At 34.8% G+C, this 27,163-nt stretch overlaps 3 protein-coding genes across 6 annotated transcripts; 1 reads left to right on the top strand and 2 right to left on the bottom strand.

The window, feature by feature from the left end:
* Window positions 1–3,909: 3,909 nt before the first annotated feature.
* Window positions 3,910–4,712, bottom strand: LOC135671750 (pectinesterase inhibitor 12-like). The gene has a single exon (XM_065179913.1). It carries the CDS (start codon window positions 4,630–4,632, stop codon window positions 4,078–4,080), a length of 555 nt encoding a protein of 184 aa, XP_065035985.1. The 5' UTR covers window positions 4,633–4,712; the 3' UTR covers window positions 3,910–4,077.
* A 1,338-nt stretch (window positions 4,713–6,050) lies between these two features.
* Window positions 6,051–11,952, bottom strand: LOC135671755 (CBS domain-containing protein CBSX3, mitochondrial-like). Of its 3 annotated transcripts, XM_065179923.1 has the most exons (7): window positions 11,780–11,952; window positions 10,239–10,279; window positions 8,866–9,128; window positions 8,614–8,695; window positions 7,408–7,481; window positions 6,621–6,681; window positions 6,051–6,539 (listed from the first exon to the last, which is right to left on the bottom strand). In XM_065179923.1, the coding sequence occupies exons 3-7, from the start codon at window positions 9,121–9,123 to the stop codon at window positions 6,397–6,399; spliced, it is 618 nt and encodes a 205-aa protein (XP_065035995.1). In that variant the 5' UTR covers window positions 9,124–9,128; window positions 10,239–10,279; window positions 11,780–11,952; the 3' UTR covers window positions 6,051–6,396. The 3 variants fall into 3 exon arrangements, with proteins under 3 accessions (XP_065035995.1, XP_065035994.1, XP_065035993.1); XM_065179922.1 differs by lacking the exon at window positions 10,239–10,279 and having other exon boundaries at window positions 6,169–6,539; window positions 11,780–11,918; XM_065179921.1 differs by lacking the exons at window positions 10,239–10,279; window positions 11,780–11,952 and having other exon boundaries at window positions 6,169–6,539; window positions 8,866–9,135.
* A 4,788-nt stretch (window positions 11,953–16,740) lies between these two features.
* Window positions 16,741–25,826, top strand: LOC104000653 (serine/threonine-protein kinase GRIK2). Of its 2 annotated transcripts, XM_009422863.3 has the most exons (11): window positions 16,741–17,712; window positions 18,498–18,572; window positions 18,651–18,695; window positions 20,089–20,163; window positions 21,592–21,679; window positions 21,813–21,937; window positions 23,230–23,325; window positions 25,059–25,125; window positions 25,203–25,318; window positions 25,408–25,486; window positions 25,580–25,826. In XM_009422863.3, the coding sequence occupies exons 1-11, from the start codon at window positions 17,386–17,388 to the stop codon at window positions 25,690–25,692; spliced, it is 1,206 nt and encodes a 401-aa protein (XP_009421138.2). In that variant the 5' UTR covers window positions 16,741–17,385; the 3' UTR covers window positions 25,693–25,826. The 2 variants fall into 2 exon arrangements, with proteins under 2 accessions (XP_009421138.2, XP_009421208.2); XM_009422933.3 differs by lacking the exon at window positions 23,230–23,325.
* The last annotated feature ends 1,337 nt before the right edge of the window (window positions 25,827–27,163 follow it).

The raw sequence follows: 27,163 nt of genomic DNA, 5'->3' as shown, positions 1-27,163 counted from the left end.
ACGTACATGCATTAAGGCGATCCAGCTCCTCCCGATGCTCATTCACCACTGCTCGAACGACATCACCAATGGAGACCATGCCAATCATACCTTTGTCATCAACCACAGGGATATGACTAATGCGGTCGTCTACAGATAGAAAAAGTCATAACAACAGTGTTATTTGTCAATCTATCTACACGAGCAACTAATTGTACTTACAGAACAAACCTGTCATAAGCTGCATGGCCCGCAGAACCTTGGTATCTGGTGTCACAGTGATCGATTTATTCTGGTCACAAGAAACCAACGATACTTTGTCATAAGGCAGAATGCAAATGAAGGATAAAATCTTAGTCCATGTCACCATTGAACGACAGGTTTGGTACTGTACTGGTATCATATGATGAACCAAGTATCGATATGGTACAGTAAAATCGATACAGACCACTATTAGAACGGAGGGAGAGAGAGAGAGACTAGCGGGAGATAGTGAGTACAAAATAACGCAGTAGGCCGTGACGTGAAAAAGAGAATTGGTTAGATTACACGATTTATCTAATTAGATAAAATATATTATAAATATGATTTATTTTGATCATGATTATTAATTAATAAAAAAAATTAATTATAGTATAATTCTTTATAATATATTTTGATATGAAACTTCCTTAATTATTTATATTAGACCATTTTCTCTCGTCTATAAAATGACATATCTTTTAAAGACTTTACGTGAATTCACATATAATTAGATACATGATATGTAAATAAATAAAAGAAGATAGGGATACGTGATATTATTGGGAGATTACATATCTTTTCTCATATCATACTAGTTAATGAGATATTACAGATCTTTTCTCATCTTCCTTTTATTCCTAATCAATCATTCATAATAGTCTTGTGAAGGATAAGAAAAGAGGAAAATATGTGTTTAGTTCTCCTTGCATACTAGCATCGTTATAACTTTTGAATTCGATAATGGTGCACCTGTATATCTACTAAAAACTTTTTTAATGACATCGAAAGGTACACTTCATAAATTTGATTTATTATTATTTGATTTTAATTTTTTTGCATTAAATTTTTTTGCATAACAATAACGTAAAAATAGTTTTTATGCTTATAATTGGTATCAAAACCATATTTATGAAATCAAATACTTTAGATCTATTTGTTAACACATTTGGCTACGTTGTTCGATTTTGATTTACAATGCTTAAACGATTCATATGTATTACTAATCTACTTTTATATTTAGTTTAACATATCATCTGCTTGTGCGTGATATAAGATTCCTTATGTTTGATCGATGGACTATTGTCGATAATTTACTATTAGTAATAAGTATTATTAAGGGTGATGGTTTTCGATGGTTGCCAGCTCAATCATGGGCAACAATTGCATATACAACGAAAGCTTTGTAGATTACGACAACCTTGTGGCAGATGCAATGCGTTTGATAGCTACGGTGGCTACACAACACTGCTGCTTGCGATGGCTTTGGCTATTGTCACTACATGCGGTGGCTACAATAACATCGATGCGTGCAACAACTACGGTAACACTATTGCCTATGTGGCTACAATGATTGTTGTTGCTTGAGGCTACTGTAGCAACATAATCACTACTTGTAGTGGTTGTAAGTAATGTCGATACAACATATGTTGTCACACCTAGTGTCACTAAAAGCCAAAGACCAATGAGGTCATCGGGCAACACGTGTGTACACAATCGCGTTGCGACAACTATGGGGGTCACCTTGAGGCGCACATGCGTGATAAAAAACCGTTTGCGGGCGAGGTGACGACCCACGAGCGATGATCACGCATGATAGCGATTGTGCAAAGGGAGTAGAATTAGGGGTGTTTTTTTAATAAAAGAATATTTTTACCCTACATAATTAGAAAAAAATTAGCTTTTGTCCTTTTGATAATTTTGATCTTCACCAATTAGATATATTTTTACATATCCTAACAAAATTATAGTTTTACCCTTGAAAAATTAAAATTTTCTAACTTGTGTCTTCAATGATAAAATTGATTAATTTGATTTATTTTAATCAAATATTTTGATTGGACTTTATCATTATTGTATTTTGACTACTTGATTATATTTAGGTTTGATCAATTAAGTTTTGATCGATTTTCACAAAAAGTCAAAATTTGATTTTGATCAACATTAATCTTAACGAATTATAAGGTATGAATTATAATAAAATATTATAATTTATATAATTTGTATAATATTTTAAATTATATTAGAGATTATTGTATTGGTCGGTGGCCTAGGGTTAGGTCTTATAGATAGGCGACTGAGTCTCTCGATCTCGTAGGCGACGCCGAGGATGGGTACGATGGATTTGACGGAGGAGGGGACGAGCTCGCAGTCGGGCGGGGCAGGCGCATCCTCCTCCTGCTGCACGTCCGGCATCGTCGGCATCCGCGTCATCTTCCTAGAGGGTGCTTTCCGGACCTTCGGCCCACCGGCGCCCTCCCCTCCTCCGTGGTTGCTGCCGCTCGCCATCAAGCCCTGCCTCCCTTCTTTTCCTTCCTCGCTTCTCTTCTTCTCGTCCCAAGCAAATCTTTTAGGGTTTTTTTTTGTGGCAGAATAGTGTCTTTAGCTTTTCCTTTCCGCGCTCCACCAGCTGTACTGTTCTTTTCCGGGTTTCGATTTGGCGATGGGGGGATCGAAGGAAGGAATGTGGTACAGGAAAGGAAGAGACGGAGAGAAAAGTAAAAACGAAGGTGGAAGCGATTGTGAGCGGGAGTCAGGCAAGGACGTAATTAATTGGTCAAGCGGACCGGGTTTCGTGTTTCGGACGGCAAGGATCGAGTCGATGCTCCGCTTGCCGCACACGGCTACCGTAGGATATTCGAAAAAGCGAACCGGATCAATTTTCTATTTGATTCGGTTAAAATAGATAGGTCTTAGGATCAATTTAGACTTTTTGAATTAATTCAAAATTGATTAATCTGATTTGATTAATCAATTAATCGACTTATAATTTTAAATAATTTAATATATACGTTAAATAATCAAAATTAAATCAAGTTAGAATCTTGATTTAAGTGGATCAAAAATATAATATTTATCAAATTAGATCTATGTCATTTATAATTTTTTTAATGAAAATAGGATCAAATTAGACGTTTAAACCAATTTGAATAACATGTTTGAGCGCACAAGATAATGCGCTTAATAAGATTGATAATACTTTTTTTTATTAAAATATATTTCAATTTGGTTCGAATCGATTAATTAGAACTTATAAACTAAATTATTTTATATAAAAACCACCGACCAATCATCATCTCATGCATGTCCTTCATGTAATATTCAAGTTGAAAAAAGAAGACAAACTAACCATTGATCCAAGACAGACGATTATAAGTTATCTTCATATCGCCTACATGAATAAGAGACTAAAGTGAGGTTAGAAATAGTTAAATATTATCTTCTCGAATAATGTTTCAGAAAATATGTTATTTTTTCAAAGCTCATTTTTTCACATTGTAAATAAGCTTCTTTTTATTTTATTTTTTTCATGGATGACTGCACTCATTTATCTCATATCTTCATGTAGGTGGGTCCTCGAATGATCTATATAATAGTTTGATGTTCCCACCTCAAATATACCTTCGGCAACTCTAAACGATTAAAACCAGGCCGAGTTGATTTAAATGTCAACAACATCTTCTATAACACCCTTTATAGTCTTCAAAATTGAACCATCTGTAACCTAATTTTGTATTACTTTGGTTTGGCTTGAAGACTCCGAGACTATGGATTGGGTCGAAGTGATCTCTTCCACTGATTTGGATCCATCGGTTATTAATTAGTTTTCAAAAGCCAAAACTTATAGTCATTTCGTGGAAGACATGCATGCAGCGCATGCGAACGCGGAGTAGCAGTAAGCAAACCAAATGAATAAAAAGACGAGGAGAAGGTGGTCTATAACCGAGACATGAATCTTAAACCTCACAGCTTCACAGATCATTTTAAATCATTTAATCCAAATAAAAACATCCTCCACCTTCACTTCTATGATCAATATATTATCTCGCCAGTTGCTCTTTACGTGGATGTCTCTCCTCAGTTCTTCAAAGTAGAAGCCAGGTCCAGGCTATTACTAACCAGTTTCGAAAGGTGGTCGTTGATATCGGCAACAGGTGACACCAAACCCGGCCAATCCTGGAACGCATCAGCGCAGTTGGCCTTGAGGCTCATCGCGGCGGAGAGGTTCACCATGAGGTCAGTGTGCGCTGCATCCTTGAGGTTCTTGGCTGACAACTGGAGACTGTCAGCTACGGAGCTGAAGGCATCACGGCAAACACACAGGGTGGACTTCATCAGCTTCTCGGTGCCAGGGGCTTTCATAAGCTTGGCGGAAATGGCTGCTGCCTCCTTGGCTTTGGACGTGGCCACGTCGATGGATGCGGCGGTCAGGGACCCGACCGACGCTGAGGGAGCGAGGGAATTGCAGAGATCGGGGTACGATGCTTTTTTGCATTCGGAGGTGGCGTCGAAGAGGGAGCGGTCATTGACGCGGCGGAGGACGCGAGCTTCTGTTATGGTGGCCCCGAGGAGGAGGAGCAGGGCGGCAGGCAGGATGAGTGAGAGAGAGGCGGTTTGGTGCTGTCGACCCATGGTGGCTCTCTTGGAGGGTTTGGAAACTGAGGAGAGCCAAAGAGCAGTGGCAGAGAAGAGGGAGGCGGAGGTTGGAGATAGATTTGCAAGTGTTTATATAGGAGGAGCTTGGATAGGTGTGCGGAGATGGATGTGGCCAAATGTACGTGCAGGAGAGAGGAGGAGGAGGGAAGAAGGATCCGTTCTCCTGGTTTATCTCCGAACCATATGTCGATGTATGGCTGACCATAGATGTCACTGTGGGTGCGACTTGGTCAGAACTAAAAAAAAACCTAACGATTCACCCGTTGCTCTTTAAATACTAGGAAAGAGGACTCCTGGCATAATAAAATAGTTTTTTCTTTTACATATTATTTTTCTTTTTTCTCGCCTTAATATTCGACTCCAACACATTCTAACTCTTACGATCGGCGGAGGATACATTCCTAGAGACTGTCTCCTCCGCTTCGTAGGTTTGTGAATTTAGAGTGTGCTTGGCTCGTAGCTTACCTCCACATCATTTACCTCAAGTATTCCAAGAGCGTGCTTACACAAAAAGGGACCGTGTTGGCTCTATTATCCTATATTTATATGGACGATCTGAATCCGACAGCTTCGCATCGGTCTTGGGAGGTTTTTCCAAAGCGTCCAACCAGGCCTCAACTTACTCCAGAAGAAACTACAATCACCATCTGATATATTCCCAACGACGAGCAATGCCATCTTTCGACGGGCCCAACATTACCTGCGTTTGAATTCCACTGAGACTAACTTGCGTTGTAAGCTCTCATTTCCATCATAATTCAAACAATTTAATCTTACATCTTTGAAAATATTGTTAAACAGACATCATCAACACAAAAAGAAGTCAATCGGTTATCATCTGAGATTCTAAACATGCCATAATAAAATGCCCGATTAATCATACTCTAAATCTCTTACGAGGTGGATCTCTGATATCACATGGAAGACAGTTCGGATTAAGCATGCACACATTTGGCTTGACATCCTTATAAGAAGAAGGTGTATGATGCAGATACTAATAAATCTTTGGAGATGAATAAAAAAAATCCCATCAGTATATACCCAAAAGAAAAACGCTGAGTTGCACAACAATAATGACTAATAAATAAATCTGCACAGGCGAATTATTACAATGAATCACAAATAAACAAAGACCTAAAATGCAGGTTATTTTAAACCATTAGAATCTCGACCAGATATTCACAAACTCGAACACCTAGATTCGACAATACAAAACATTCCCAAGAATATTTACATTGAAAACATTACTTTTTGTTGGTAATCAACACTGGAAAAGCCTGAATAGTTCACGATAATTAACCACACAAAGAGCCACAACCAGCCACAATAATAACTCTGATGAACACAAAAAAAAGTCTGATGAGCTTGCATAAACCCACTGATTAGCCAACACAGAACAAGAAAAGCATGACATAAGCATGCAAGTTTAATGAGTAGCACATGGTCAGATCAAAGCAAACTTTCGGTTTTTTGCCATCTTTATCTAGCATTATTAGACTCTTCTAGAACTACTTTTCCAGTGACCCCCTTTGTATACATACATGCATTAAGGCAGTTCAGCTCCACGTGATGCTCATTCACCAATGAGCCTACTGAGAAACTCACTTATTAGCCAACACAGGACAAGAGAAGCATGACCTAAGCACACATGCTTAACAAAAAGCACACTATCTGCTAAAAGCAAACTTTAGTTTTTTTCGTCATCATCATTGAACATTATTAGACTCTAGATCTACTTTGCTAGTAACCCCCTTGTATATATGCATTAAGGCGGTCCAGCTCCTCCCGATGCTCATTCACCACTGCTCGAACAACATCACCAATGGAGACCATGCCAATCATACCTTTGTCATCAACCACAGGGATATGCCTAATGCGGTTGTCTACAGATAGAAAAAGTCATAACAACAATGTTATCAGTCAATCTAGCCACACAAGCAACTAATTGTACTTACAGAACAAACCTGTCATAAGCTGCATGGCCCGCAGTACCTTGGTATCTGGTGTCACAGTGATCAATTTATTCTGGTCATAAGAAACCAAAAATAGTTTGTCATAAGGCAGAAAATGTAATGCAAATGAAGGAAAAAATCTTAGTACATATCACCATTGAACGACAGGATTCGTACAGTACTGGTATCATACAATGAACCAAGCATCAATATGGTACGGTAAAATCAATATAGACCACTATTAGAATAGAGGGAGAGAGAGAAGAAGAGGAAAAGGAGATAGTGAGTACAAAGTAACACAGATATGTAGCAGAGGAGGAGAGGCAGCTGTGGGTGGTGATGTGACAAGGAGAAGCAACAACAACAAGAATGATGGGTGCTGATGCCAGATGTTAGACTTAGTGTCCGAATACAACTTGGTATTGATCAATTGATAGCCCAATAACCCTGATGTGGTAAGCTATCTGAACAATAAGCTAGGTTCCAGATTGACCGGAATGGAATTGCCCGATCTGTGTGTCAGTTAAAGCCGTGCACCAGTGGTATAAACGAGTGCACTGACCAAAATGTTAATACAAATGAAATGCATACTTATCACCTGAAGTTTTACAGTTTCTTGATTTAAGGAGAGCAGCATTCATGCAACTTACTTTAAAATAGAGATTCCTATTTAATGTAAAAAAATGTTCCTTATGAATTATACAGATCAATAATGCATAATTCCAAAAAGCAGGACAATGAAAATGCACAATCTACATAAACCAATCTGCATATTGCAATAGAAACTGCTCCAGATTACCTCATCAGTCATAATGTCACCAACTTTAGTCGATTTGGAAGATCTTCCCTGCACAATAATTTTTCGGAGATAATCTGAAGATGAAAAAAAGTTGTTATACATACAGGTAAGTTGCTCCAACTACAGGCAAAAGAAAACAATCACTATCGACATTGTTCTTATATTTCTGTAAAGATTTTGAACAAGAAAAACAGTTATTTTTTCAGATCAACTATTTATGTGTGAAATTGAAAATTGTGTAGCTCAATTCTCTATACTCTAAAGCACATGCTTGAATAATAATTCACCATTTGTCTTAGTACTTGGTTTATAAGTTATACTAATTGCTGTGATTTTGAAGCAGCCATTTTCCATAAAATATCCTAAAGTTGAAAATTAGCTAGATATTTTTAAAGAATGGCTTATTAAATTCCTAAACTGCATTCTTTGTTCTCAAGTGGTTCTCATGAATCCTGCAAGTAGTTGCAGCTTAACGAACTCTTCTTTGAAAGCAAAGTACAATAGTGACATAGTCAGAGGATCAGCTGCCTAGATATAGAATAGTATGGACTATGGAGTTGGTCGGATTGCAAGTGGATCATTAAAAGGTATCATCTTACCAACTCACATATGGAAATAAAATGTTAAAAGGCAAACATGGAAATTATGAAAATGAAGTGACTATCTTAATAATGACAATCTTTGAACTTGGTGAACTTTCAAAATTAATATCTAAATTCAGGTGATTGATGATAGAAGTATTACTATAGACAGGATAACCATAAACTGCCAGTAAAAACTATTAAGCTATCCTTGCTCTTGAAGTAGAAAGAACAAAAATTACTTACTGATATGCCATTTTGTGCTAGCATATCAGTTAATAACATTGTAACTGTCAGAAACCATATCTTGCAAGATCAATGAAACAGGAACTTCCAATTTTATATTTAGTTGAATGTAGAGACCTTCATTTGTCTTGGTCTCCTTCTAATGCATGAAATTCCTTTAAAGATTCTAATTTCATTTGCACCATCCAATTGCAACATGCAGTACATGATCACATTAGATCTCATGTTTGCATTTGAACACAGGTATGTACATGAATGTGCAGATTTGTGCATGCAAACAAATGCATATTAGTTTCCATGTGCATATGTATGTGTGAGCAAATGTTTTAGTGCAAGTACCGATTTACCACCAATAAACAGTGTGATGGCAAGTGACTACCTCTCTCAGTTACAATCCCTGCAAGTGCCTTCTCTTCTCCGGGTTTCACCACAACCAAAGCTCCAACATTGTGTTGTGTCATCTAAAAGAGGTAGAATATTGAGCCATCAGTTCATATACGACTGTCCAAAACAAGTAGTTGGTTCACACAGTATATATGCATATGCTTGGTTATACTACATATACCTCACATTTCATTTGATATTCCTATAGGAAACCAATAAACGAGTATTAATGCAAAAAGCAGCATACCGATTTCACAGCATCATAAACAGTGTCATTAGTTGTACACCACAGCCAGGAACCATCAGCACTCTTGCCTTTAGCTTTCAGAATATCTAGGATAGTGGTGCTCTCAAATCCATGCTCTTCCAGTCGAGGTGAAGAGACTGACTTGAATCGTGAAAACACAGTAGGTAGCATGACTGGCTTCATGACACGCATGTGTTGAAGAATAGTATTTTTAAGAAGATTTCCATGTAATCGGAATGATTGAATTGCACCCTGCATTTCTCCTGTCATTGGCAATACAGATATTACTACTTGATTAACTAACTTCAAAATAAAGAAGAACCTTATCTAAACATCTACCAGCCTTATGCATTTTGAAGCCAAGAAAAACATAACAAAAGAGTTGCTTTATCAATTAAAGAATGGCCAAAAGATATATGGATGGAATGACAGAGATAATCTTCCTTATGTGTAATTAATCCTTCCGAAATGACATTCTTCAATATCCGCAACATAAAAATTATAGCACTTTAAACAATTATAGCTGGATATCCTGGTATTTCAAACAATCAACTTTTCTCTATATCCTACAACAGTACCCTTGAAAGTTGGACTTAAGAAGGGCATCCAAGACACACTAAAGCCAATATGAAAAAGAAAAAATAAAAGTAGTAAATTGATACATTCACATGATTAAATTCAATTGTACGTGCTATTAACATCAGGAGTTTATGATATTGCAGTAAAGCAGAAGCATGATGGTTCACAAACATCCTCTATTTACCATCATATTTCCATGCCAACATTCAGGCAAAAAAAGGACCTAGGTCAAAAAAGTCCCACGCAGGATTGTACATCAAATCCCACTGCTGTGTACCCAAATAACACCATGATAGGTGAAGGAAACAAATCCCCATCTAACAACAGTTTTTGGCTTTTCAGCTCCAAGGCTCCCAGCATATCCTTACTACCTACATATGGTTAAGACAATAATAGGACTTTTATTTGGTTGGCTCATTGACTTATGGGATGATCATTGCTTCCTATACCAAAGTTTGTGATTTGTATGTTATCCTAGACTGTAACTATGGGAAACTCTTACAAGTTTGTTCCTAGATCAAATGATCTTATAACAAAGTTTTACGATCCTTTGCCAAGAGGACAATTGCATTGCTCATATCATGACATCATTATTGGTGGCCTGTAATGCACAATGCATGACTGGAACACATTACCTGCACAGATCGATCAGTAGCTGTGTTCGTAAAGGCATAAAAAAGTTCAAAAAAAAGGGAAGGGATTAAAGAAGATATAGATGCATGCATGTATCTTTATGAATATGTAGATGTAGATAAAAATAAACTTGTTTATGTATATCGAACACATACACATACCTGTCAGTGGCCTTGAAATGGTTCCTAATGGCCTCGAGTTTCTGCATCGAAGACCTCAATATTAGCTTCAAAGGTCAGAACCGATCTGGTTCAATTTTTGTGAAAATCCAAACCAAAATAAAAAGAAAAAAAGGAAAGAAAATGTTTTAAAGGTTTGGAATGAAATGCTCTGGTCTCTGATCCAGTCTGGTTACAGGCTGGTATATACCAAGTGATAGGCTCACCATACATGTAGACAAGCAAAGCTATAGGTTTTATGTAGAACTAGATGTATGCATATCTCAACTAAGCATCCTATTTTATGTTTTCTTCTTCATACCAAAATTTAATAAGCTAAATTGCATATTATCCAATCAACCATTACTAGTTAGTTTCATGGTTCTAATGACCCTGATCGAAAAGCTCTTGATATATAACCCTCAACATTAACAACCACTTTATTTTGTCCAATCCCACTTTCAGAAAATAGTTGTTTGATTGCCAAAATGACATTTTAAATGTCAGTAGCTGTATCAAAGATCAGCTGCTAATCCCTTGTAATACCTTGTGCTCCTTATTGTAAGCCATAGAAACAAAAATATTTCTGTGAGTAGCATGCCTGAGACCCTTAAAGAGTGTAATACGTAAAAAGAATAAGTATAATTGTTTAACCATTCAAGTCACCTGTTGATGACATATTCTTTAAGGAGCATCTAAGGAACGGTTTCAGTTATCTTCACAAAGCAATTCCAGAATTGGAAGTTGTCTTATGTTGCACATTATATCAAATGCATCACAATCACATTCAAAGCACCATTGTTTTTTTTCTTTTGTATGGATCCAAGCTTGGTATCAATCCGTAATAAATTGTGTTATCTTTTTTATCCTCGTCAGCTAATCATTTGATACACAATATCTTGACTTACTTTTGATTATTTAACTCTGCATTTTGAAGAAAAAAAAATAGATTCTATCCCAATAAACAATCCATTCTATGTTAAAAATGCAAACAGAGGAACAGAACACAATATTTTTTCCTTTTTCTCCTTTTGAATAGAAAAAAAGATGGTAGCATTAACACCAAAAACAACATAAGATGGAGGCACCTAAAAAAGTCATTAAAGACCACTTTCCGAAGAGGCATTCCATCCGAGTTCCAGTCTCAAAGAACCCCACTCCCATTTTTTTGAGAGATACCGAGGCATATGTTTTGCCACTAATAGCTGAAGAAAAGCCAAAAAAACGCCGTGCAGTAACATGATCAACACAAATCTTAAGTCAAAGCTCCTACAAGAGGCCCACAATTCATTCAGGCTATCGCAAGCAAACACAGAAGCACTATGCCCTGATCCCTGTTAGAAATATCATATCAAATCAGATCCGATCCGATCGTATGAGGACAGCTCAAACAACTGGGATCTCCTAGGTTCTTGAACCCTACGTAAGTTAGAACTACAACCAAAAGGAAGGGAGAATGAACGAATCGGCCGAATAGACCCGCACACGAAAGGGTAGAAGGCAGGCATTCTACATACGTGTGATCTTGGAATTAAGGGGCTCACCTCCGGGAGGAAGACGATCCCACTGACTGCCTGAGACTCGCCGATTGCGAGAAGAGAAGCGGAGGAGAGAGGGTAGAGAGGAGACGATCGTGGTGGGGAAGGGAGAAGCAGTGACACCCTTCTCTCAAACTTGCCAAGTTGCCTTTCTTCTTATCAACATTGCCACTCTGGCCGTCTTCGGTGGGAATAAACTGATGTATTATTTATGGCAGGTTATGTTTATTAATATCCTAAACTTAATTAAATTATTTTTCGATCGTGGATAATAACTAATCTCATCCTGGAAATATTTAATCATCTGTCTTGTCGCAAACAGGGTTCAGCATTTGTTGCCCCTCAAATTGATTGTTCGATGGTGTGTCAACGTCGATTTGAATTTACTTCATTCAAGTTTTAATGTAAACCAGCTAATGGATAAACACTTAATTGAATTATACTGAAAGTTCGATGAGTCGAATCCTAAACATTTTAGTCAATGAAATGGATCAGTAAATTATCTTATTGGAACCCATCCGGATAAATAATATTTGACTTTTTATAAAGATAAAAAAGAGAATGTGGGATTTGAGGTCATATCTTGTAATAAGTTTTTACTAATTAAACTATCCGAAATCTTTAATAATATTAAAATTAATTATTAATATTATAAAAATAATTATTTATAGATAGTGCTACAGGTGTTAAAACTGATTCGAATCGAATCATTTTATTTTTTCAGATCGATTCCCATAAAATAAGATAGTTCGAACCGAAATCAATTCAAAATCGATTAATTGATTTATAATTTTAAATAATTTAATAAATTAGTTAATTTTTAAGATAAATATACCAAATTTTTAGAATTATAGCAACAACATGAATCCTCAAGATTCATTAAATGAATCATCTCCGGATATAGATGATAAATACCAAATACGTAGTAATAAATATTTCATATTTTATAGTTTCTATATTAAATTGAATCTATATTATTAATGAATTAAGTTGAAGCATTAGATTGAATCAATCAAATATTAAAAGATGATTTATTCAAAATATACAAAGGTCAGACTTATATCTTTCTCGAACCAAACTCTATAATCATTCTTTACATGATATTTTTTATTACGAAAGTAGTATTTTACTATGAAGATTTTTTTTTATAAATTTATATAAGATTTATAAATTAAAATGATTTACACTTTACTTTTATTTTATTATTATCAACTTCTTAGTACTTAAAATATTGAGTCTTTCATACTTTAATCTTAATTCTTCCTAAACATATATAATAGTCAGTTTGTTAAAGTTTTATTTATTCTTAGTTTTATCATAATGAATTTTAAATAAGTTCAACTAAGAATAAATAAAATTAAAAATAAATTATATAAAAAACCTCAATTATATTCATGCCATATTGAGAATATAATATTTATCATTTCAACTAGTATTATCACCTGATGTAAAGTATATATACTTAAAATTTTTAGAATCAATTAATCCAAAAACTATACGGACACCAAAAGTATAAAAATGCATTGAAGAAAGTATCATTATAAAATATAAAATAATATTACTATTTTATATTTTTAAAATATAAAAATGATTGACATTATCCGTATTTCACCTTTTGGTAAAATATTGATGTATCCAATGTTCACTCAAAATTATTTATAAATGACTAATATCATTGTAATAGTATTACTTCATTTGAGAATGTAAAAATAGATTGGAAAGATATCTAAAACAGTATCATCATATAATTATTCGAAATAGATTATTCTTTGTTATTATCTAAATCTCTTAATTATGTATCTTATTGTGAATATTACTTTTTAATATTATTTATGACTAATTCTTTAGTATAGTTTTATAAGTTATTGGTCTAAGCTACCTTAATGGTAACAAGACTAATATAATAATATAAAATATAGTTTAAAATATCATATAAATTATAAAATATTTATTATAACTTATATCTCATAAATCTATTGTCTTAGGTCACTTTAATAGCTATTAGTCAAATAAGACTTAATGATGTAAATTACAAATAATATTAATCAATTTTTTTAATCTAATACACGCCAAAATAATTTGATAATAATAAAATAATAATTATTGAATATTAATTAATATAAAAAACTCAAATGGCAACTATAATCATGATAAACATGTATCATGCCTTTTATGTGAAATATCATTTCATAATTTTCTTTCATGCTTATATGTATTTAACAACCACATAAATATCTAAAGTAATAATTAAAATGTTTAAATAGCATAAGTAATTAATTTTAATAATAAATAAATTATATCACATGGATTAAAATAAAATATCTATAATTTATTTTTTTATTTAATTTTGATAAAAATATTCATCAAATTTTATAACATAATTTATTAATATTAAATTATGGCTATTGAGATAAAATTACCAAATTAGAAAGACAAAATTATAACAAAGGATATAAAAAAAATCAATTTCACGAGGGTATAATAGTAAATTTTTAACTAAAGGTATAAATAAAAATAAAATAAAATTTTGATGGGTAAAACAGATAAAAATGAACTAAGGACATAGATTAAAATTATTTGATTATGAATGATAAAACTAAGAAAAATAAACTAAATGACATAGATTGGAATTATTTAATTTTTAAAGGGTAAAGATGTCCTTTTATTTAATGAAAAAATAAAACCACAAAACCTTCTCTTGCATCCATCATTGCATTCCATCGCACCTATGCGCACAGGTCCTCACCAGTGATGCAACGGTCATTCACCGCTTGTGGTAGTGCAAAGAAACTCCACGATCATCACGATGCGTGGCTGTGCTCACCCGTCGATTGGCCTTCACCGTGCATTCCACCACATCCACACTCATGGTCCTTACATGCACAGCTATCACTGCTGCATGAGCGTCATCGACCATGCATCTCCTTCGCAGTCAACCAACAAGCCTTACAATCATCACACAATCGCTGGGTTGCCTGCATCAATTGCACGCATGTCCATAGCTGACTGATTGCCCCTGCGTGCCATCAACACAACACAATTGTGAGCCATGTGATGTAGCCTACGATCGATCTCAACCGCCGATCATAGCCGCACCATAGTTGACATTGTCACGACCACCTTCACTGTCCTCGTTGCTATTAATTAAGGGCGATACTACCTTCCTATGCTACCACACACATTCAATGTTACTGCACACATCGCTCGTGTGTAGTGCCACTTATGGCCCAATCTTACTGTAGTAGGCAGCAACAATGCCACCCAACGTAGTCATTGCCGCCTATAGGGCTGGGCAACCAACAGAGGCCACCACCCCTCAATAGTACTTTGGGCGATAGGAGGCAATCGATGATAGCTTGCCGAACATATATAAGCAAGATACTTTTGTCATGGTTTCATTGACGTTTTAAGCGAGGAGCATGTAGGAATAAATTTATAGATCGGACAAGATGAACAAGATATAAAAGCAGATCAATAAGATTGTTCAAGCATCTTACAATCAAAATTGGATTAAAATATTTTCACAAACGAATTGTGCTAATAAACAAATTTAAATACAAAATAGATCTTACATATTTTTATGATATAAGATATTTAATTTTAAAATGATTCTAATACTAATTGTAAACATAAAAACTATAATTATGTTTTTGTTGTATGAAAAAACTTTAATATAAAATTAAAATCAAATAATGATAAATCAAATATTATAATTATATATCTTTTTATGTTATTCAAAAAAATCTTTATCAAGTACATCGTCATCCGATTATAAAGAAACAGTGACGTCAATTTGTAAGGAGAATTAGATTCGTCTTCTACTTTCTTTATATTCTTCGTAGACCACTTTAAACAATGAAATTAGAGGAATGATAGAAGATATATAATCTTCATATTCTTCTCAATATATAATGTCATGTCATATCATGTTACATTAGATCGTGTATTGAGTCCTTAAGATATCATGTCTATTTATATGTGAAAGCAGAGAGTATATAGTAAGCAATTAAGATAGTCACTCTAAGAATCTTATTATAATTAGATTTTTTTAATATTAATCAATAATTATAATTAGAATTCAATTAAATCTATAATATATCTTGTCTAATTATATATAGGTACATAAGCTAATAATTTTAAGTCTAAAAATTTAATACCATAACGATGAAGATAAAATATGATGTCACTCATAATATTTTTTTAATAGTCTTGAAGTGTTTTTAGTACCTCAACAAAAATATTATAGCACTATTAGAAGTCATTATAAGTAACCTAAATAAGTCTAAAAATATGACATCGTATGAACAATGTGAACCAAAGTCATAATAAACTAGTTTACATATTTTTCAATAGCTTTATCGTGTTTATTATTTCAATAAAAATACTAAAACGCTGTTGAAAAATACTATAGCAATTAAAAATCAATGAAAATCTAATGAAAAAATTAACGAGAAAAATACCATTAGGATTAGTGAAGGGTATTTTTAGCATTAGTAAATTAAGGTGCTCCATTTGAGAAAAACCAAAATAAGGGACGTTTTTGGAAAAAAAAATAATTTTATTTATTGACGGATATTATTGAAGAAATCAAAGAAAAAACGAAAATTATATTTTTAAAATTTTAGAAAGTAGAGATGCTCAGTGAAAACAAGAAAAGAAGTCACTCAGTTTTTTTCCTAAAAATTATTCTTCCTATTTTTACGTTAAATAACAAGTTAATTATTTCCCCATCGCTCCTTTTTAATTATATTATATATATACATATATATAATATGTATACATACGAACATAATTATGCATACGAACCGGGGTGTCTTTGCATATATACTACGTTCTCTCTCCCGTACACGTAATCGATCACCCTCCGTTTCTCGTCCTTGTTTTTATTTATTTATTTAATAATAATAATAATAATAATAACATTCTTGTTATTATTAATTTTGTTTTCTGGTCCGTCTCTGCAAAGATTCCATTTCCTCCCGAGCATCCAATGGTTCTCTCCCTTGTTGTTTCTTCTCCACTAATCCACCTTCTATCTCCGCTTCGAAGAAACCGAGAGGTGGGTCTGCCTGTCTTCTAGCACCTCGTCGTCGGCGTGCCCGAAGGGAGTAAGTTCGTGGTTTCTCCGGCCGCCCTCCAGCGGCGGCAATCCCTGCTCAGATGCCGGTCGTTGATATCACCCCGATCTGCCTTGTCCATTTCCAGCGATCGGCACCGGTTATTCTTGGGACATTTGTGGCATCCACCTCCGTCCTCTGACGGCCTGGCCCTAGGAGGGAAAACCCTGCCCCCTATTCCATTTGCGTTTAATCCAAACATAGGATGTCAACGTGAATTTATGCGATTATTCCTAATTTTGCGTCCTCAATGCCTTCAACTCTCGCTGAGACCGCCTAACTTGGTTGGTTTCCGTGAATGTGTCTTGGATCGGTATTAGGAAGATTCAATTCAACTTTATGTACTGCATAAGTCTGCTTAGAACCCAGATCCATTTGTACGGTACGGCCTAAGTCCCAATATTCTGTTGATATCCATTGGGGTTTGGAAGTTGGCAGATAAATCCCGGCTTTGCTTCCCACGCCGCAATTGTTCTTTTCTTTTGTTGGTACTGCATGTGTTGGGATAGCGTCTCCATCACTGACCTAATAGATATGGGTTGCTGTGGTTGCTTTGGATTTTTGAGAAAGCGCCATCGATCCCTAATGCCTCTCAGAGGCTCTGGTGCCCCCTTGTCCCAGGAGTTCCTTCTGCCAGAAAATATGGATGATGCTGATGGTATCTTCTACAACGGAGACTATGCAAACACTCTAGATGGAAGTGACACTGATTTGCAGCGGCCATCGAAACGTTCTGAAGAAATTATCTCGGATAGAGCTAAAAAGGGATTGATATGTAGGGAAGTCCCGGTTAAAGAAACTAGGAAGGTTATTGTTTCTGAGGTAAAACTTATTTTTCTTTCATACTTATGCTGATTTAGAACTCGTGAATCATTGTTTTTCTCAGTTTAGACATACATGCGATGCAGCTCCTAATTATGTATGTGGTTGCCCTATTAATTTTGGTTGAATTGCCCATTTTGAAAGCTTGCCTCCCTCTAATCTTCGAAATGTTTTATTAAAGGATAGTGAGTTCTCGAATCTTCATCTGAACATAAAAAAGTTACACAATAATTTTGCTTAATGCATGTGTGCATGCAGATGTTACCTTGATGTGACCAGCAGAAAAGCTTACAGATCCAGTTTCATCCATATTCAAAATATTTATAGACTTGCTCAGGGGCTCCAAATATGTTAAATACCTTGTTAGACAAGATTTACACTTCTTCTGTGTGACTTCTGCTGTACCAGCATATGAAATAAAAATACTTTGGTGATCTCTAGGCAACTTTTGCTGCAAAAAATTTATCAACATGGTACAGTTGGATTTTTTTCCTCTTTCAAGGTATCAAAGTAGGTCAACTTTGTCTTTTTGGGGTCAGTTTCGTTACCTTCCATTTTGTGTCTGATGGTCAAGGCAGTTCATCTGATATAAGGTGTTAAATTGTTTTACAAAATTAATATTGAATTTTATATATTCAAATTGCTTACAAGTCTATATGTCAATACATGTCTCTGGAACTTTAAGAGTTCTGATGCTGGATTGAGAAAACTACGTCTACATTATTTTTTGCTTCTTTATTAATTTGCAACCATTCTGATTATTCTTTGTTATTTATCTGCAATAGGATAATAGTGGAAATAAGATGGTTAATGAATACATCCGGGAATGTAAGATTGGTTCTGGTAGCTATGGCAAAGTGGTAAGCTTGATACTTTGAAAAAGTCACTATCTTTTGCTATCTTTTGTGAAAACAAAAATTTCTCACAACTGTATACAGGTCCTGTACCGAAGCATCAAGGACGGAAAGCAATATGCAATTAAGGTACTACATTTTTTTTGTATTTACGTTTCTCTTTTTGAATTAATGTGTAAAATTAGAACAAGAAAACGAACTACATATATCAAAGTTTGTCTTATCTATTTGTCAACATAAATCTTTACATTTGTCAACATAAATCGAAAATTGCTATGTTTTCATCCATAAAAAAATGTTAAATTTCCTCTAGAGTGGTATAAAAGAAAAGTGACTCTGCATTGAACCAATTCAATCAGGTATGTTTGTGCATAAATTGTCATTGTATTTGACCATAAAGATGAAGATCACCTTGTAGAGTATGACTGTGTCTCCTCAGGTGATTGAAACAAGCATCACTAGTCCAGAATATAACTATGTAAGCTATAATTCTTTTTGTTAAGGTTGATGAGTCATTTCTGATGCTGTGATGAGTTGAATGGCCATAACCTGTTGATAATTCTTGATGTTGCCTACTAGATTGAACCGTCAACTCCTAACAGAATCCAAGTGTTAGATTTCCTAGGATAACACCAATAAACATTCGCTTTCTTCAACCAGATTATAGAACTATCTTTGGACCAAAATTTTGACTATCCTAGAAACATTGGAATTTGATCACAGGCCTGGATTATGTGGCTTGTGGAGATTGAATAAAATTTCCAATGACCTTGCGAAGCTTTCTCTTCTAGGTCATTGTCAAAAATGGTCTCCAATGCAGAAAACGATTCCTTACTTGTCTTTTTTATTTGTTCTATAAAATTTTAGCTGTTTCATATTTTGAACTTTTTTACTTCAACCTCTCTGAATGATTGTGTTGTCTTTGTGGTTTTTAGCTCTGTCTAGCCCAATAGTGAGAACTGTCATTCTTCTGCAAATTTGAAAAATAATTTTTCTCCAATGTAAATTCTTATGCAATAGTTGGCCATGACTATTGTTTGTTCATTTCCAAGATTTTGTGGACTTTGCTGGTGATTTTTTCACATAATTTAGATGGAATATCCTTTTAGCCTGATTCTGTGGTCCAATGGGATTGATAATGCAATAACTCTATTTTTGAATAAATTTTTCTAGATTCTTAACATTGCTTCCTCTATTACTTTCTGATTGTGGATCTAAAGCCAACTGAAACTGATGCTGAAGTCTTTGCCATATGGCTTTTGTTTGTTCTTTTGACATTTTTGTATGTATTTTAGGAGCTTCTCAAATTAGTCCTACATACTTATTAATTGTCAATTTGAGATACATTGTGAACCTTAGTTTTATGATCTCTGTTCTCGGCTTTATGCACCTATGTCAAAGGGGGGTTGCAAATAGGTTCAACAAGGAAAGCAAATTTTAAACAAAGAACAACTACATTGATCTCTTCCATTAACCACCCTTACAGGATTCCATAAGTACCTATTTGTTTGTTGATATGCAGATTTTCCATAAATCACATTTGTTAAAGTTGCGTGTGGCTCCTTCTGAAACTGCAATGACTGATGTTTTTCGGGAGGTTAGTATTTTATTTTGTGAGCATATATTAGTTATTTGAATGCATTCTTCTCATGGTACATATTATTTTGGCCATACTGTAGATTTAGTGCTGATCTGTATTTGCCTGTTCTGGTCATCATAAATTGTGGGTATTTAGGATATTAACATGTGACCACGTAAACTGTTAGCTTATGGACATTGTGCTGTTTGACACCTAGATCTTGTTAGTTAGCACGAAATCTGCAATTCTTTTCTGTAGCTGAATAGCTGCTCATTTAGAGGAAACAGAACCAGATAGTTGCTGTCCTGGGGCTGCTACTGCAAGTTCCGGCAGGATAAAATTTTCAGCTTGCTGGGTGATCAAAAGGTTGGTCAAGGGTTTAAAACAAAAAAAGGCTGGTCAAGAGTCGAGCTCCAGATTTGTCATCAAAGCTGGGAGATAATAGTTTTCAAAGCTGGGATATTATAGCTGTATTGCTGTCAGAGATGTCAAAGGTTGTTGATTGGACTTGGCCCATCTCCAATACATTGCTCTGATAGCATGTGAGATTTACTTCTTTTGCCAATCAGATACAAAGGATTGCAGTCTGGCAATGGGATTGCCAGATACAAAGATTGCTACTGTGTTCCTCTTATTATTCTTGATCTGCTTTAAGTGTGTTGAGATTATTCAGATATCCTTATATCTTAACTCAATCATCATGCCTTTGAAGATGGATTCCTTTCCTTTGGCACATTTTATTGGAGTACTCTGACATCATACTTGTTGATATATTATATATATTCTACCAACCGATACGATATGACCATCCTATCAGGTTTTATGCAATTAGAGGAGAAAAGACCTCTGAAGTTGTCAGAACAATTCATCTAAACTTTCTCTCATAAAGTACATGGTAACATCTACACATAAGCCCTTACTGGTTGTCATGATGATTGGTTCACTCTCAACAAGGGTCAACACAGGTCTAGGGTGGATCAGGCTTGAATTTGCTGCCGGTCACATAAAAAACAATATGATGGTGCTTTGATTAAATAGTGACATTGTCCCCACCAAAGTTGAATGGCAGAAAAATACTCTCTTGTTGGATGAGCTTGAGTTGTTTGGGACATACCAGTTATTGTATCTGGATAGTTCAGACATGGAACTTGCTGAAACAGATAATCATCCCACCAAACAATTCTTGGTCTTAAACGTTTAAGAAATTGCAAGAAGCTTATATCTGTTGACTGCTAATTTTTTAATGGTATAATTTGATTGATGTGTCATTGGCTATCAAAATGTGAAATTTATACCACCAGAATAAACTCCTTTTCATTACTTCTTGTGGTCTAGTTACTCAGCTTTGTTGGTTTTCTTTTTACACCAGATAATGCATATATCATTTTTCATGCTGTATTTATTGCTTGCGGCATTTGTAGTTTAGCAACCATGTTTTCTTTGCAGGTAGCGATCATGAAAATGTTGGACCATCCAAATATAGTTAATCTCATTGAGGTCATTGATGACCCAGACACAGATCACTTCTATATGGGTATCGTACTATGACTTTCTCTGTAGCTTTTCTAACTTAATTGTTGCTACTTCTCCTATTGGAAGTTATACATGCTCCTTGTTGGTTATTGACTTGATAACCATGGTTTAATGCTAGCTCTTCTCCTTTGCAGTACTGGAATATGTTGAAGGCAAGTGGGTATTCGAGGGTTCTGGTGCAGGTAATAATTTAGGAGAAAGTACCACTAGAAGATACTTGCGAGACATAGTTGCTGGCCTCATGTATCTCCATTCTCATGTAAGATGTACATATAATTGTTGGTTTTGTACTTATAGAGCTAGTTTCGGACTTGTCCAAGTTGAGTTTAGTTTGATTCTACATGTATTAAGTCCAATCTGAGTGGTTTTTGTAATCTCTACAAATAATAAATGGTTATTGCGCTTATTTGACCATTAAAATGACACAAATTTAGGATCAGTTTGTTCAGGTATTAATTTCCTGTTTTGATTTTCAAGATGATGTTTCTTCTGAAAAATAGTTCAATTTATTTGCACAGACAATACTCAATTAGTGAGCCTTATCCTACCAATGTAGCTACATCTATTGTTATTGTGGCTTAACTTGAGTGGTATGTTGGTTGGCTTATTTTTTGGGTGAAGTACTGGTTAAGGCAATTATGAGAAGTTCTATTCCTTCGTTTCCTGGTTCTTTTTTCAACTTATTCTCCTTGCTATGCAATTAAAATGGTTAGAGATCAATTTATTTGAGTAAAAGGTAGATCCTTGGGCGTGACCAGACTTTTGGAACATCTATGATCTATGATGATATATTACCTCCAAAATCTTAACAAAAAAGGAGAGAAAGAAGGAAATTCAAAGTTTTCCACTAAACAAAAAGAAAGCTATGAGATCTTTTTAACTTTGTACTAAAAATGATCTTGAAAGTGTTTTCCAAATTAATTTAAAAGTTTTACTGGCCTAGTTTCTTGATATCATTATTTTAAGTTCAAATTGATGTACATGTTCCTCTTGGTATGTCATATATATCTTCTAAATTTTTTTGAACACTATTAATGGTTTTCCATGTTTTACTGATTGCTTATTAAATTGGTTCTGAGTCATTAGTTGTATGACTTTCCAATCTATTTGTATCATTAAGACTCTAGAAAAGCTAGAACTTTGAATATGCAGGATACATGTCCAGTGTCATTCTATAGTCTATAGGCGAGGATTTGTTTTTACAAAATGCATTTGAATTAGATGAACATAAGTTAGTGCTATAACCTTTTCATATCATTTATACAAATGATGGGTCATGACATGTATAGTTCTAAATTCTAATAACATTCTATAGTTCCATCACTTTGTCTAGGGTCCTAAAGTATAGCATTAAGTAAAACTAGAATATGCTTAAAAGTTTGGCTGGGTTAGCATTTGATGTACTAAACAATAGACAAACCTATTCATGTCAGCTGACAGTTGAAACTGTTTGGAAGAGATGCAAAATATTGCTTGGACTTATTCAGTTTGACTGCTCATTCCACCTTCTTGATTGTTGTGTATGTCATACTAGTTCTGTCATAAGTGCAGAATGTCGTCCATGGAGATATTAAACCTGATAACCTTTTGGTGACAAGAAACAACAACGTAAAGATAGGGGACTTCAGTGTTAGCCAGGTCTTTGAGGTACTGTTGATTTGTCATTTTTTCCTTTTGCTATTTAGCACTGAATATTATTTTTGATGCAACAGCTAGAAGTAGCTGGTCATAGATTTTTGCCCCGATTACTGGTAGGCAAAGTTACTAATTTCCTCAGTTGCTCCAAAGAATAAACCTTTCACAATTTCCAGGCTCTAATACTGTCAACACCACATTATACTCTATAAATTCATGTATGATCAATCACACGAGGGATTTTTGCACAGCATGACACTGAAATTATTTGCTCATTTTTTAAAACTTCAAGCTTTAAAGATTGATTTCTTAGATGCTTAATATGTAATTCTTCTTCTTAGTTTAATGCTCCTCTGTTTTTCTGATTATTTCACAACTGAAAATCTAGATGTGTTTTATAGTATTTACTATGTATGCTTGGCCTACCCAACTGCATTAGCTAGTGGTGTTTGATCAAATAAAAATGCCCAAATTTTAATAAATTATTTGAGTGCAGTCTTGGTAACTATTTTTACATCTTATTTTCAAACCATGCATTATTGGAGAAATATCAATGACCTTCATACTTTTGCTTCTTTTTATATGCATCATTAGTAGTTCAAAAGATTCAGAGATATAGGTTTTGTTATCTTTTTGTAGTTTGTCAAGGACTGCTTTACATTCAGTCACACTGAACCTACACCCTTTGATACTGCTTTTTTATATTCTTGCTTTGGCTCAAACTGAGTTTAATAGACAATGTAACTACTTTCCCTCCTTATATATAGAGGAAAAAAGACCAGTACATGAGATAAAAGGAAAACAACCGGGAGAAGTAAAATCTTTTGTTATGTAATTGTGGTCAAATTAATCAGATATAGTTTGTAGAGGTCAGGACTAACTTGAGCTTAGTTCCAAATGCCATCTAGTTTGTTGGAAAGCCAGCACATATCTTTGGTCATGAAATTTTAGCATATATTATATATTGATCAGTGTTCTCACTGTTAAATCCAATGAAGTTCACATGCATATGGATATCAATAGGTGTTACTGTGCTGACAGACAGGAGATATTTTGACCAATCAACATCAAACTTAATTCAGACACTTAACAACCAAACATAAAAAATTTAACACTGATGAAAACTTTCAATGTCTTGATCGATGATCAAATATGTAGAAGGAAAAATAAAGAGAGGAGAGATTGAATGAAAAAATATACAGTGGTTTTGTATATTATTTCATTCATACCTCCACCAAAGAATTGGATTTCAAATTTTTGATATACCAAGAGAGGTGAGATTGATGATCATAAAAATATGTAGTATAGTACTTAATGCATATACAAGAATTGGATTGGATAGATCCTGACTCATTGTCCTATTCAATTATGAATCAAACTATTGCTTTCTGGTCATCAAATTTCATGCTCAGTCGATATTTGGTTCCAACTGCATCATATTGTGTCTGGTACTCTCTGTTGACACTCCTATCCTATGGTCCAAGGAATCCAGTACACTTGTTCAAATACAATTACTCAGACACATTTTAAGTATATGCTCTTTATAATGATTTTCTGTCATCTCCATCTAGAAGTTAACTATGGCCTTCACTTGCGCCCATACTCTAGTGGTTAGTCTACTTTCTAATATGTTATTAGATGTTATATTAGCTTGGACTAAGTGTTATTTTGCTGATATTACTCTTTTTTTGTTGTTCTTAGTTGATAGCCATGCTAAAAAATATAAATTCATGTGTAAACTGCAGGATGATAATGATGTGCTCTGGAGATCCCCAGGAACCCCTGTTTTCACTGCACCTGAATGCTGTCTAGGTGAGTAAGACATGATAGCATGTTCTAGTGATATAACTCATGAAATGGTACAACATTCCCTTGATACTTTTATACAGGTTTAACCTACCGTGGTAAGCCTGCCGACACATGGGCCCTAGGCGTCACTTTGTATTGCATGATATTCGGGCAATATCCTTTTCTGGGGGATACACTTCAGGACACATACGATAAGGTTCAACCTTACTCCACTAGAAACCTTTTCTTTTGCTGATTGTTTAGCGATGATCGAGTCTAAAGTGATTCTGGTGCATGCTGCCTTAGATTGTCAACAGCCCACTGATCATTCCTGATGAATTAAATCCACAACTGAGAAGTTTGCTAGAAGGGCTTCTCTGCAAAGGTTGGCTGCAGTTCAGTTTTCTATATTTTCCACAAAATTTCTCTTGATTCTTATCGTTCCCTATTATTTTCACATGGCATACATGTGCTGCAGATCCCCAAAACCGGTTTACCTTGCGTGTGGTATCGGAGCATCCTTGGGTCGTTGGCGATGAGGGTCCGATCCCGGAGTACTTGTGTAAGTGCAGGCGAAAGTCTTCTGCGTGAAAAATATGGCTGGAGCATATCTTGTCTTGGCTTGTGAGTTTGCTTGTGAAGCCTGTACAGATGATGGTAGTTGAAATTTGAGACTTTGGTGGCTATAAATATAATGAAGAGCATCAACCAAAAGAAAAAGTCCATGCACTCATCTTAGTTATGCTTTCTGGGCATTAAAAATGTTGATCCAGTTCTACTATTTTGGTACCTCGCGAAGATAGCAACTTATCTTCGAGAATAACAAGAGAGAGTCGGCAAATATGCGTGGACGATTTTATTACTTGTTGGCACCCCGCCTTGATAAAATCCTCTTGGACTGCTAACATATGTTTTTTATCCTGTTGTGTGTGTGTGTGAGAGAGAGAGAGAGAGAGAGAGAGAACTTTCCACTTAAAAGTTGTTCGACAGAACCATGCACTTTCAAGGTATGAATGGTGTGGCGAAGTCACACGACTCCCTCTTCCCAAAATAAATCTGCTAACAAGATTGGCGCCAGCAACATTTCAGTATTTTGCCGGACCCGAAATATGGGGAGAATCTCGTCCTTGCCTCAGGCCAGCATTTAATTGACAGTAGGTAGATCAGCTGTGGCTGTCAAGAAAGGATTCATGTGAATCTGTGAACAGTTACGTGTAAAATTGAGAAATATATTGGAAAAAAATAAAATTATTCGTTAAGATGATGAATATTTATATAATTTTTAAGATATTTTTAATCATATACTTTAATTACACAATCAAATCAATTACTCAAATTCTAGATTTATTCTCAAATTATAAAATTAAGGATGTAAGAAATATAAGGATGTTATTTCATTTGTGTCTCTATAATGATCCTACCTTTGTAAGATTGTGTTTCTATCAAGGATGTCGATCTTGGACTGATTTAATTAAAATATATTACGAGCGAGAGGTTTTGTGAGGGAGCCAATTAGTTGATCAGAGGTATATATATATGTGAGAAACACGTAATTGATGCCTGATAAGTTTATCTCTAACAAAGTGAAAGTCGATGACAATCAAATTCCTATAGTAGATTGGTGTCCTAGTTAAGTCTTGCAACGGTGGTAGCGATGGCTTAGTATTTAACTTGTCGGTTGAATACAATGTAAGTAGTGATTAGATTTGCTTTAAGGAAAATAATGTAGGTTGATGTAGATGTTCGATCATCAATATTGTATACCTAATCAACATTGTCAAAGACATGGAGATTAAGTAATGAATGTTTACGAAGAAGAAGTTCATAATTAAAAGTTCCCTTAAATATCAAATGACTCGTTTTACTACTAACTAATGCATAGTGGAGGGTAATATATAAATTATGATAAATTTATTGATTGCAAATGAGATATCTAGACGTGTGAGAGATAAGTACTATAAGGAGCTAAGTAGTTGTCGGTATTGTATAGGATCCGTAGTAGGGTTGTTATCATATAATTTGAGTGATACAGTAGTAGAGAGTGGGGTGACGACTTGTTTGG

Source organism: Musa acuminata, unplaced genomic scaffold, assembly GCF_036884655.1.
Source record: "Musa acuminata AAA Group cultivar baxijiao unplaced genomic scaffold, Cavendish_Baxijiao_AAA HiC_scaffold_1155, whole genome shotgun sequence".
Taxonomy (NCBI): Eukaryota; Viridiplantae; Streptophyta; class Magnoliopsida; order Zingiberales; family Musaceae; genus Musa; species Musa acuminata.
Note: the sequence above shows the minus strand (reverse complement) of the source record. Positions and strands in the feature narration are given on the sequence as shown.

Coding starts and splice junctions, on each gene's coding strand:
- LOC135671750 (XM_065179913.1), bottom strand. CDS start 4,632: ATGGGTCGACAGCACCAAACCGCCTCTCTCTCACTCATCCTGCCTGCC.
- LOC135671755 (XM_065179921.1), bottom strand. CDS start 9,135: ATGACAGGAGAAATGCAGGGTGCAATTCAATCATTCCGATTACATGGA. Junction 8,696..8,865: donor TTTATGATGCTGTGAAATCG/GTATGCTGCTTT, acceptor TACCTCTTTTAG/ATGACACAACACAATGTTGG. Junction 6,682..7,407: donor GTGACATTATGACTGATGAG/GTAATCTGGAGC, acceptor TCTTATGACCAG/AATAAATTGATCACTGTGAC.
- LOC104000653 (XM_009422863.3), top strand. CDS start 17,386: ATGTGTTGGGATAGCGTCTCCATCACTGACCTAATAGATATGGGTTGC. Junction 17,713..18,497: donor GGAAGGTTATTGTTTCTGAG/GTAAAACTTATT, acceptor TATCTGCAATAG/GATAATAGTGGAAATAAGAT. Junction 25,319..25,407: donor TTCAGGACACATACGATAAG/GTTCAACCTTAC, acceptor ATGCTGCCTTAG/ATTGTCAACAGCCCACTGAT.